Here is a 12,632-nt window from a genome sequence, read left to right on the forward strand (position 1 = left end):
GGTAGGATGTACACTCAATGCCTTGGGAATGTTCTAGAGGGGGAGTTGCTCACGTGCTCTGAGGCTCTCTCCTGGATTCCATTCTTCAAGGAAAAGTGGCTCCCCAGGTGGACAGATGAGGGAAGGACAGACTTTTTAGACCAAGAGCGAGCCGGAGTGGTGTGGGACCAGCAAGGGGCGTTTTGTGACCAGACGTTGGGGCGCTTGAGCCGATGGGGCTGGAGGGAGTCGGCTGGCTCTGGATGAGGGCGTGGGGATCTCGTGCGCCTGGCATGCCACCCATGTCGGGCGTAGGTACCTCTCCATCCCTTTGAGCCTCCGGCTCAGGGCCTGCAGCTCATCATCCCCTCCCCTGCGATGACTGACGAGGGCCCTTCACCCCTTCATGCTCCTCCTTCTCCTGGGTCCCGCAGCATGTACTCAGGCAAACTCTGTGGTTTCTGTGGAAACTATGATGGGGACAGCAGCAATGACAACCTGAAGCCAGATGGCAGGCCAGCTCAGGACGATGAGGAGCTGGGGAACAGCTGGCAGACCGACAAGGAGTGAGGAGACCCCACTGGAGGGCCCGGGCATCCCCTCCCCTCCCCTCTAACTTTGGTCCTATTTAAAATCAACCAGAGCCAGGTGTGATGGCGCACACCTGTAGTCCCAGCTGCTGGGGAGGCAAGGGCGGGGGCATTGCTTGGACCCAGGAGTTCAAGGCCAGATTGGGCAACATGGGGAGACCCCTTTCTCTTTTCCTCCCTGGAGATGCCAGGTTTCCCCCCTCCTCTGGGCTCTGCATTCTAGGACCCTCTCTTTCAGGTCTGCTGACTAATGGCTTAGGGCCCCAAGGGGAAGCCAGCCTGGGGCCTCAGCATTTGACTGGGTCTCTTTCAGGTGCCAGAAGATCGAGAAACGTCCCTCAACCTGTGACCGAGACTTGCGGAATACCGTATCAGGGTCCAAGTTCTGTGGTCAGCTCGTCAGCTCCCATGGAGTGTTTGAGTATGGAGGAAGGCGGCAGGGGTCCACCAAGGTGGAGGCTGGGAAATCCTGCCCCCTCCTCCCCTCTGACCTGGGCGTTGTCCTCAGGGAATGCCAGCTTCACATGAAGATCTCCTCCTTCTTTGACAACTGCATGTATGACATGTGCAACTTCCAGGGCTTCCAGCTCATGCTTTGTATCCATCTGTCGTTCATGACCGCGGCCTGCCAGCATGCTGGCTATCCTGTGAAGCCCTGGAGGAGACCCCAGTTCTGCCGTGAGTTGTGACTGGAAACCAGGAGGATGCAGACAGGGCATTCACACGGGCCTGGGATGCACTAACCTCCCGCTTCCGCATGAGGTCAGGCAGTGGGCACGGTCGGGAACATCCCTGGGAAAATCGCACAGTCACTAGCAAACTCAGAAGGCTTTGTAGCTACTGATGCCACACAGGGCGTGTGCAGGTGTGTTGAAAGGGCTCTGAGATGGGCAGACCTGAGATAGAAGGGCACGAGACTGCCTCACAGCTCCTGGGGTGGCTGGCTCTCTGGGAAGTTGCTTCAGAGTTGACACATCCCTGGCCCAGGCCTCTCCCTGCTTGCCTGGCACCCATGTGCTCACCTGGGGCATGTCTACACAGCAGCGTGGTTGAGGCCGCTCTTTTGTGGCTCAGTCTGCTTCCGTGGAAGCCCACGGTCACACCTAGGTGACCACCTCTTAGCACAGACAGCTGGCCCTCCAGAGCCCAGGGTCAGCGGGCTCCTGAGTCTAGCTTTTTGATGTCACTCTCTTCAGGATTGGCCAGTGCCTGTCCAGCTGGGGACTTCCAAGCACATTCTTCCCTTTCCTCCCTGGGTCTCGTCTGTCTCCTTACCCGAGCGTGTCCCTCCACAGCCCTGGTCTGTCCAGCCAATAGCACTTACTCCTTGTGTGCGGATGCATGTCCCGACACCTGCCATTCGAAACTCTCTGACAAGACCTGCCCAGACCACTGTGTGGAGGCCTGCGAGTGCAACCAGGGTTTTGTCCTCAGTGGCCTTGAGTGTGTCCCTCCATCCCAGTGCGGGTGCCTCGACAACTCTGGAACCTACTTCAAAGTGAGCGGCTGGGGTGGGCCTCTGAGCCCTGCGGCCAGAGAGTGCAGCTTCCTGGGCCAGTGGGAGGGGCCGGGAGAGCAAGCAGGGAAACGGGGAGCCAGAGGCTTTAGGGCTGAGGTTAGGGAAATGTTGTCCCTGATCTAATTTCCCTTTTTTTTTTTGTGGTGCTGGGGATCAAACCCAGGGTCTTGCCTGTGCTCTGTCGCTGAGCGACACCCCAGATCCCTCTAAGTTCCCTTTCTCTTTCTTCAGCTCTAGTCCTTTCCCACAGTGCCTCTCAGAGTCTGAGACCCACCCCACCCCATTCTGTCCCCTCCGATCATCCCTGCTGCCACTCTCAGCTGCCACTTTGCTGATCATTTTGCCCAGATTTTCTATCCTCTGACGTCCTGAGTCATTCTGTCTCCTCTGTGCTCTTTTCAAATGCTGTCTTGCCTGGACCGAGGGTCCTTCTCTGCAGAAGAGCCTGGGTCTCTCTGTCTACACACCTGTTTTCACTCTTCTCAGAAGCAGCACTGCAACCCAGCTCTCCCTTGCCCAGCCCCCACCAGAGGACTGCCCATGGCTCTCCGGTCTCCAGAATAACCTCTACATCATGTTCACCTGGCCGCCCCCGTGGCTCTGCTCCAGGCTGAGTCCATGAATGCTCTCAGTCCAAGCCTTGCTTTGCCTTCTTTTTGTCCCGTTTGGTGCTGAGGATCGAACCCAGCACTTTGTGAACACTAAGCAGGCACTTTACCCCGGAACCGCACTGACCTTTGCCCTAGCCCCTTTGATTCCCTGCTCTGCCTCTGCCTGTTGGGATCCTTCTTCTCCCTTGAGGCACTGTTGAAATGCTCCCTCCTCCTTGAAGCCTTCCTGATAAGCAAAGTCTCAGGATTCTCGCAGCAAGCGCTTATGGGTGGTAACCGTGGTGGGAAGCTGTCTCTGGGTGCCCTGGCGGTTCCGCTTGGATGCACATCACATTGGAGTCGTGTATCCACAAGCTGACTGACTTACATGTGTTGTCCCTCACTGAACTGTGAGTTTCGTGGGGACAGGATCATGTTCCATCTGGTTCATTACTGAATTCCTAACACCTCCCACCGTACACAGACAGCTCAGCCAAAATAGTGAGTGAGCAAATACATGAGGAAGCCACTCCACCCCTGAGCCATCGCCAGGTTATTACAGCTAGGCAGAGAGCTTCTGAAAGGGGGCATGCCCTGTGAGCAGACAGCCTTTGGAGGCTCTTGTGTGGGACCTGGGGAAAGCCGCTCTCTCTTCTTTCCTCAGTTAGGGGAGCAGTGGTACAAACCAGGCTGCACGGAGTTCTGTATCTGTGAAAACAACCGCAGAATTCACTGCCAGCCCTGGAACTGTAAGGCCCAGGAGGCCTGTGTCCTCCGAGACGGCACCTATGGCTGCCACGCCCAAGGTGAGAGGCTGGGGGGAGGTGAGCAGGGGCCTCAAGCAAGAAAAGACCCCAGCTTCCCCAGGGGGCTGGGACTCCAGGGGCTGTGAATTAGTCAGTTTGGCATTATTGTACCATATACCTGAGATAAATCAGCTTATAAAGAGAAAGGGGTTTTTTGACTCACAGTTTGGAAGGTTTCAGCCCCTAGTCGGTTGACTGAGTAGATTCTGGGCCTGTGGGGAAGCCACTGGTCATGGTGGGGCGTATGTGGCAGAACACAGCACTGCTGCCCTCAGGGCTGGGACAGGAAGGAAAATAAAAAGGAAGAGACCAGGGTCCCACGAATCCCCTTCCAGAGCACCCCCCAATGACCTAAAACCTCCCTCCAGCCCCGCCTTGGAACGTCTCCACCACCTCCCGAGAGCTCCAAGCTGGGGACCACCTCTCTAACAGGGGCCTTTGGGGAACATTACAGATGGAAACTATCCCCAGCTGGGAGGCAGTTTCCGAGAGCAAGAGCCCCATCTTCCAGGGTTCAGAGTGGAGTTGGGGAGGGTAGCCTCCCTCCTTGGCATCCTGAGAAAGAGCAGGTTCAAGGAGGGGCTGTAGGTACCACCCTACCAGCCCCGGCTCACCAAGATGGCAGCCCTGGGTCAGGGCTTCCCGGGCGTGGGGCAGCGAGACTCCCATCCCTGTCCTTTCCCCCCAGGGGCGGCCACCTGCAGCGCCTCGGGTGACCCCCACTACTTGACCTTTGACGGAGCCCTGCACCACTTCATGGGCACCTGTGCCTACGTCCTGGTCCGCCCCTGCACGGTGGGTTCCCGAGAGAACAACTTTGCTGTGAGCACCATCAACGAGATCCGCGACGGGAACCTGGAACTGTCCTTCGTCAAAGCCGTCAATGTGCAGATCTTTAACCTCAGAATCTCGCTGATCAAAGGTCGCAGGGTTGTGGTAAGTGCCTTCCGGGCCTGCTGTCCCTCTTCTGTGCCTCTTGTCAGCATGCTCCTGAGCCCCTGGGGGACCCGGGACCCCTCCTCCTTGGACTCGCCCCACCCAAACATCCAGCACCCGCTCCTGCTCCCAGGTTTTTGCCATCATTTGATTTTTGTTCCAAATTCCTGACTCCCCTGCTGCATCCCCCACCTCTGCAGGTGAACGGCTATCGGATGTCCCTACCCATGTGGCCTCTGGCTGGCCAGGTGATCATTAGGCTCAGTGGCTCCTTTATCCTGCTCTACACAGCCTTTGGGCTTCAGGTTCGCTACGATGGGAAACATCTGGTGGAGGTGACAGTCCCCTCCTCCTATGCTGGCCAGCTCTGTGGGCTGTGTGGTGAGCTCCCTGGGCCACTGTGGGGAAACTGGGACAGGGTGGGCACTGCAGTCAGGTTTTGGCCTACCTACACATGGAGATTAGGTGTCCCAAGTGTCAACTGACGAATCAGTTGAGGACACTGGGAAGCAAAAAGAAGTGATAAGCCAGCGGGGACTTCCCAGGTGGACCCACCAAGGGGTCATTAAGCACGGGTCAGATCAGCTGGGGTCAGACAAGCTGGAGAAGTGGAAGAAAGGGTCAGCTTTGGTGTGCAGAGCGTGCATCAAGTCAGGCCCTCCCCTTCTGGTTGGGAAGGCGGTGGCCCTGGAGTTGGGTGCGCCCGTGCCTCTGTTGCCTGTTAACTGCCTCTTCCTGCAGGGAACTACAACAATAACAGCTTAGATGACAACCTGCGCCCAGATAGGCGGCCCATAGGCAACTCCATATATCTGGGGGCCTCCTGGAAGTCTACAGAGGACTCAGAACCTGGGTGAGCGGCAGCGGGGGCGTGGCAGGGGATCAGAAGGAGCTGATACTGGGGGAAATCTCAGAGGGCCTCCTGGATGCATCTGGCCCCTGCGTATCCCCGTTCCCTCTCTGCTGCACTCCTTCCTGCCCGGACACTGTCCCTGGCTGGGTTTCTCCTCTTAGGAAGTTCTCCTAGCCAGCTCCCCTTGTTCCTTCCTGCTGCAGTGCCTGGCTTACTTGAGGGTGCCATTTAATTCTCTTCTCCTGGACCTCTTCCTGGTTCCCGTTCCCATGTGCTTCAGTTTGGGGGACGTTTTCTCAGTCCTAAGTGCCTGTCCTTTCCTCCCTTTATTCAGCTGCTTCCTGAGGGGTGGCATGTCCTCCAGCTGCCAATATAACAGCATGTCAGATACCTGGAACAGGAGCTGTGCCATCTTGGTGGACCCGCAGGGTAAGACACACCGGCCCTTTGCCCTCCCCTCTGCCCCAGGGACTGGACACCGAGGAGGCAGACGGGTCAGGCAAGGAGCAAGCGTCAGACTAGAAACAATGGAGTCTGGGAGGCAGACAACCCCGGTGGCCTGGTCAGCATCACCTTCTTGGGAGCCATGGCTGACCAGGCCTCTTCTGTGTCTTAGCCAGCATTTCCCAATAAACCCAGGTTTCGATGGAAAGGAATGTCCAGTTAGCTCCACCGAAGACGCGCAGTCCTGCTCACCCCTGCCCTCCCACCTTGTGCTTCCTCCAGGTCCCTTCTCCCCGTGCCATCGGGCTGTGCCCCCGCAGGCCAGCTTCTCCAGTTGCGTGTATGGCCAGTGTGGGACCAAGGGCAGCACCGTGGCCCTTTGCCACTCCCTGCAAACCTACGCGTCCCTGTGTGCCCTGACTGGCCATGCCGTCGCCTGGCGCAACAGCTCCTTCTGCCGTGAGTGACCTTACCACCTGCCCTTTCAGCCCAGAGGAAGCCCCCAGGCCCCATTCTCCCAAACTCTGCCTTTCGACCTGCTCAGAGCACTCACGCCCACGTGGGGCCTCGCTCTGTTCTCCCCTCCGCCTCGCCTCTCTAGCCCTGCCCAGTGGTCTCCCTGCACCGGAGCCTCCGCCATCTGATTCTCTCCTCATGAAAAATGTCTGCTTTTCCAAGTGTGGAGGTGCATACCCGTAATCCCAGCAGCTCCGGAGGCTGAGGCAGGAGGATGAGGAGTTCAAAGCCAGCCTCAGCAACTTAGTGAGGCCTTAAACAATTTAGCAAGACCCTGTCTCTAAATAAAAATATAAAAAAAGGGCTGGGGATGTGGCTCAGTGGTTAAGAAGTGCTCCCGGGTTCAATCCCTGGTTCCAAAAAAAAAAAAGAAAAAGAAAAAGAAATTCTGCCTTTATTTGGTGGTTACAGCTGCCCTCCTTTGTCCCTGGGCCGGCTCTGTTCCCTTTCTCTGCCCCCTTTCTTCTTAAAGTACTGGGGATTGAATTTGGGGCCCCCTGCGTGCTGGGCAAGTCCTCTACCACTCAGCCACACTCCCAGCCCTTTTCACTTTATTTTGAGATAGGGTCTCACCGAATTGCCCAGGCTGGCCTTGAACTTGGGATCCTCCTGCCTCAGCCTCCCAAGTAGCTGGAATTACAGGCTCTGCCCCCTTTCTTCCTCTCTTTCGCAAAAACTCTTAAAAAAAAAAAAAAAAAAGAAAAAGAAAAGAAACATACATGACATAAGATTTACTCTTTGCTCCCATCCCCCACCCTGGTGCTGAGGATGGAACCCAGGACCTTTTGCATGCTAGGCGGAGCCCCATCCCCAGCCACGGAACTCTTTTTAGGTGTAATGCTCTGGGGCAGCCACCTCCCGACGCCCCAGGGGGCCACTCTGCTCCTCCTAACCCTGGTGGCTGGTGTCCTTTGTAGCTCTGCGGTGTCCCTCCGGCAGTCACTACAACTACTGCACCAGCCCCTGCCCAGCCAACTGCCTGAGCCTGAAGATCCCGATGAAGTGCCCTCCTCTGCCCTGCGTGGAGGGATGTGAGTGCCACGGAGACAACGTCCTGAGCGGGACATCCTGTGTGCCCCTCAGCCAGTGTGGCTGCACCGACCCGAAGGGCTTCTACCACCCGGTGAGAGGCCAGACCTGCCTTTCCTACTTCCACCAGCCAGGGGGTCGGGTGGCAGAGAGAACGCGCAGGACAGGTGGGTGGCAAGCAAATGCAGAGGCCTCGTGGGGTTGCACCTTCCAAAGTCCTGTTGGCCCTGCGATCCCCACACCCGCAGGTGGGTGAGAGCTGGTACACAGAGAACACCTGCACCACCCGCTGCACCTGCTCTGTCCAAAACAACATCACCTGCCAGAGGACCTCCTGCAAGGCCGAGGAGACCTGCAGAGCCCTGTATGGGCTGTTCAAGTGCCGGGCCGCAGGTAGGAGGGCCAGCGTGCCCCCTCCACCACACACTCCCTACCCACCCTCCATCCATGGCACTCAGGTTCACGTTCACAACCTCGCTGTACCAAATAGTTTCTGGCTCTCATGAGGCTAGAAGGCCTCCCCACTACCTGGAAGGGCATCTCAGGGTTCCATCTCCTGCGTTCTGTCTGATTCAGCAACAGAAAACAGGTAAGATAGTTAGTTGCCTGTTACCCATTTTCTGTTGATGAATCAGAACGCAGGAGACTGGATAATTTATAAAGAAAAGAAATGTCTCCTTTCCTTCCTTCCTTTCTTTTGGTGCTGGGGATGGAACCCAGGGTCTTGCCAATGCTAGCCAAGTGCTCTACCACTGAGCTACACCCCTGCCCCGGAAATGCACTTCTTACAGTTCTAGAGGCTGGGAAGTCCAGGTGTGAGGGGCTGTATCTGGAGAGGGCCTTCCTGCTGGTGGGGATTCTACAGTGTCCCAAGGTAGCATCAAGCACCACCTCCAAATACCACTAGCCTATGACTTTGGAAATTAAGTTTCCAATGCATGAATTCTGGGGGACAAACATTCAAATACAGGGGCTATGATTCTTCTGCAGCAGCCACAAACTTGGATGGGATGTTATAAATCCGTCCCTGGGAGACTCACACCCCGCTCTGCCTCTGAGAGTTATGTCAGCCAGGCCTTGGGCCTTGATTTGTTTCTTGAACCAGGTCCTCCTTCCTTCTTCGGGCTCCCCGGGCAGGAAGAACACACGAGCACCTCCCTTGGGACAGCATTCTTACCAGAGGTGGCGTGATCTCTCAACTCCCTCTCTTTCCCTCCAGATGTGGGCGTGTGTCGGGTCTCAGGGGGTTCCCAGTTTGTGAGTTTTGATGGCACTGGCCATCAACCCATCGTGGACACCTGCACTCGCGTCTTTGTCAAAGTGTGCCACCCCGACATGAACCTGCCTTTCTTCAAGATCAGTGCCAAGAGTAATAACCCACAAGATAGTGCCAGGCCTGTCTCCCTGCCCGAGCTTTACATCAACATCTTCAATTCTAAGGTCGTCCTGAAGAAGAATAACCGAGTGCTGGTGAGCTGGGCGTGGTGATGTGGCCCCGAAGGAGAAGCAAGCTCTGGGGAGGGGACTCGGGTCCTGCCCTCCTGCTCACAGACACCACCCCCCTCTTCAGATCAATGATGCACCAGCCACACTTCCCGCCACATCCCAGATCCCTGGGCTCCGCATCACTGCCAGCGGCACCTACACTGTCGTCAGTGTTGATAATGGAGCGCAAATCCGATTTGACGGCAACCAGTCCTTAGAGATCAAGCTCCCTATAGTCTATTACGACAAGGTGAGGGTGAGGCCTGACCTTGTTGGTTGTGGGGAAGGAGGGCTGCCCAATGCACCTCTCTATGTGGTTCTCTGGACCGGATGCTCCAGAGAAGACTGCCCTTAGGCTTCCCCAGCCCTGAAAAGTCCTCTGTCCCCCCACCCAGGTGTGTGGCGTGTGCGGCAATTTCAATGGCGAGGTGGATGATGATCTCTTAACACCCAGTGAGGACTTAGTCCACAATAACCAGGAGTTCATGGACAGTTGGAAGGACAAAGGCTTAGACCCAAAGTAATGGTCCCCTAAGACTTCACCATACCCTGTACCTTTATATAACAGAATGAGCTGGGAAACCAGACTGCAAGGCCAACCTGGGATAGGGAGACCAGAATGTTCCTTTACGTGCGTGATTTGAGGGAGTGTCTGCTGGGTCTCCAAGGCTGTTGGAACCTATTTGCAGAAATGCAGAAATGTTCCCTTAGAAAGCTGGGGGGAGACGAAGCTGCTGGGAAGTTTGGCTTAGACCACCTTCCACTGAAGACGAGAAGGGTCTGGAGGCCCAGAGGGTTCCCTGGGGGCATTTGGAAGTACCCAGTCATCGTCTTCAGAGACAGGGAGGGTTGCCCCTCTGTTGATCCATTTCTTTCCCCTCCCAGTTGCCAGCAGGTCTTAGAGGAAAGCCAGGGCACAGAGGAAACCCATGTCCCAGTGGAAAGCCAGGGCACAGAGAAGAAGGGCAAAGTCAAAGTCCGTTGCAAGCTAGTCGACGCTGAGACAGCGCAGGGAAATTGCCAAGCTGCCCTCCAGGCCCCTGCCTGGGCCCAGTGCGCCTCCCAGGTGGACGTCCAGCCCTTCCTGCTGGTCTGTCGGAACAAGTTCTGTGACTCTGGAAGCCTCACAGGAGCCCTCTGCCAGGCTTTCCAGGCCTTCGGGGACGCCTGCCAGAACCAGGGGCTCAAGCCCCCAATCTGGAGAAACAGCAGCTTCTGCCGTGAGTGTCTCCTCCAGTCACTGCACTTCTCCTCACCTGTCCCTCAGAGCTCCCTCATTCTCCTTTCTGATTGCTCCTGACTTCCTTCTGACCTCATCTTCTCGCTGACAAGGACTGGTTATAGTCCCCTCCTAACCAGAGCCCCTCGTACCAGGGCAACTGCTTCTCAGCTCCTGTACTGATGCCTTTCCCAAAGGAAATGTGATTACTCTCCTCCTGCAAGATTAAGGCCAAGCTCGGCACAGTAACGTCCAGGACCTCCAGCTCGGCCTCTCCCTTCTCTCTGACTCCCTTCCCACACAGTCCTGTGTCTGGTAGGCTCTCTTTCCGCCCCTGGAGACTAGGCATCTTCTGTAGCTCTTTTCTTTAAAAACAAAAATTATAACTGATTATTCACATAGCATGATAGTCACCCCTTTTAAAGTGTTCTTTAGTATCTTTGCACTATCTAAATGCAGAACCTTCTCAAATTTAAAACAGCAATCGATGACATTTTTTTTAGTAGGTACAGTCATTCGTTGGTATGCACAGGAAATTGATTGGTTTCAGGACCCCTGACAATACCAAAATCTGAGACTGCTCCAGTTCCTTTGTATAAAATGGCATAGTATTTGCATAGAACCTGTATACATCCTTTCATAGACTTTATTTTTTTATGGTGCTGGAGATTGAACCCATGGCACTTTACCACTGAGCTACATCCCCAGCCCTTTTTGTTTTGAGACAGGGTCTCCCTAAGTTGTTGAGGCTGGTCTTGAACTTGTGATCCTCCTACTTCAGCCTCCCAAGTCACTGGGATTACAGGTCTACACCACTGCGCTGGACTACCATGTAGTATTTTCTTTTTGCAATGCTGGGGATGGAACCCAGCACCTCACACTTGCTAGGCAAGCCGTACACCACTGAGCCACACCCACAGCTGTATCCTAATTTATTTATCACAATTTATTTAATTGTTCCTTTGATGAACTTTCTGGTTGTTTCCAACGTTTTGCTTTTGCAATCGGTGTTGAGGGGAATAACCTCCCGCATGTATGGTGTTCTGTGTATGTCACTCTGTCTGTAAGATAAATTCCTAGAAACGGAAGTATTGGGACCAGAACTGTGTGCATTTGTACTTTGGAGAAGTGTTGGCCTTCCAGAGGAGTTGAAGAACTTACATTTCCACCAGCAACACATGAGAGTGTCTGTCTCCCCCATCCTCACCAAGCCAGTGCGCTACCAGCCTTTTGGATTCTTGACAATCTGATAAGTAAAAAATAATGAGTCTTAAGTTGCATTTTTTCTTATTTCAAGTGAGATTGTACATTCGTTCATATGTTTAAGAGCCAATTAAATTTCCCTTCCTGTGAGCTCTCCACTCTTGTCCCAATTTTTCCACTAAGTTGTTGGTCTTTATCAAACTGTTTTAGAGAAGTCCTTTATCTGTTATGGAAAGTAGTCCTTTATTAGTGCTCCAAGTTACACAAAGGTTTCCAGTTCCTTTTTTTAAAAAAATCTTTTTACTTTATTGCCATGCAGGGAAAAAAATATTTTATGGGATTGAAGTTTTTTTTTTTTTTTTTTTTTTTCTTTTTTTGCAGTGCTGGGGATTGAAGCCAGGGCCTTGAGCATGCTAGGCAAGCACTCTACCACGGAGGGACAACCCCAACCCTAAAAATATTAATTTTTGTTTTATAGGTTCTGCATCTTAGACCATAGTTACAGATGCTGTCCCCACCAAAGTTAAATTTATTTATTTTTTGCCCATGCTTTACTCTAGGATTTTTATGGTTTTTTTTTTATGTTTAAATTTTTGACCCATGAGGAATTATCCTGGCATGTAGAATGAGATATGAATCAACTTTGTTTAATTTTTTCCAGAAGGCTAACAAGTTGTTCCTGCACTATTAAATAACTAGACCAGCTTTCCCCACCAACTGAGTACTATGATTTATCAAATACTAAATTCCCATATGTTTGAATCTGCATCTGGTTTTTAAATTTTGATTTTATTCATTAATTTTGCTACTGGAGATTGAACCCAGGGGTACTTTACCACTGAGCCACATCCCCAGCCTTTTGTATTTTTTATTTAGAGACAGTGTCTTACTGAGCTGCTTAGGGCCTTCACTAAGTTTCTGAGGCTGGCTTCAAACTTGTGATCCTCCTGCCTCCGGTTCCAGAGTCACTGGGATTGTGGTGTGCACCACTGTACCCAGTTGTATCTAGATTTTATTTCCTGCTTCATTGGTTTGTATCTTCATATACCAGTAACACATGCTGTGACCATTGGGAATCTAAAATGTGTTTTAATTTTTGGTAGGCGTCTTCACTAATCACTTCTCTTCTTTTTAAAAGTTATCTTGGTGCAGGGTACAGTGGTAATTCCCAGAGACTTGGGAGGCTGTGGTGGAAAGATCACAAGTTTGACCTGGGTTCAATTCCCAGGATCCCTGCACACACACACAAAAGTTTTCCTGGCCTTTCTACTTTGCTTATCTTTTTTTTTTAGTTTGCTTGTATCTTTATCTCAACTTTAAAACCACCTTATCCTGTGAACACACACACACACACACACACACACACACACACACACACACATGACCCTGTTGGTTGGTTTTATTGGAGTCACAGTAAATTTATAAATTAACTGGGGGAGAAATGACATCTGTGTGTCATCACT

The 12,632-nt window shown here is 53.3% G+C and overlaps 1 protein-coding gene across 1 annotated transcript in view; it reads left to right on the top strand.

Annotated features, from left to right (window-relative positions):
* Positions 1-12,632, top strand: part of ZAN (zonadhesin) — a gene marked incomplete at its 5' end in the record, with an annotated part of 37,583 nt that overhangs the window by 15,402 nt on the left and 9,549 nt on the right. Inside the window, 15 exons of the mRNA XM_079121995.1 lie at positions 414-545; positions 883-1,247; positions 1,865-2,067; positions 3,343-3,484; positions 4,173-4,420; positions 4,621-4,801; positions 5,162-5,273; positions 5,608-5,702; positions 6,000-6,176; positions 7,151-7,356; positions 7,511-7,655; positions 8,482-8,732; positions 8,833-8,997; positions 9,143-9,267; positions 9,633-9,967. Of these exons, the coding sequence (XP_078978121.1) occupies positions 414-545; positions 883-1,247; positions 1,865-2,067; positions 3,343-3,484; positions 4,173-4,420; positions 4,621-4,801; positions 5,162-5,273; positions 5,608-5,702; positions 6,000-6,176; positions 7,151-7,356; positions 7,511-7,655; positions 8,482-8,732; positions 8,833-8,997; positions 9,143-9,267; positions 9,633-9,967 (2,882 nt within the window). The remainder of the gene's footprint in view (positions 1-413; positions 546-882; positions 1,248-1,864; positions 2,068-3,342; positions 3,485-4,172; positions 4,421-4,620; positions 4,802-5,161; positions 5,274-5,607; positions 5,703-5,999; positions 6,177-7,150; positions 7,357-7,510; positions 7,656-8,481; positions 8,733-8,832; positions 8,998-9,142; positions 9,268-9,632; positions 9,968-12,632) is intronic.

This window comes from Sciurus vulgaris (genome assembly GCF_902686455.1).
Source record: "Sciurus vulgaris genome assembly, chromosome: 18".
Classification (NCBI taxonomy): domain Eukaryota; kingdom Metazoa; phylum Chordata; class Mammalia; order Rodentia; family Sciuridae; genus Sciurus; species Sciurus vulgaris.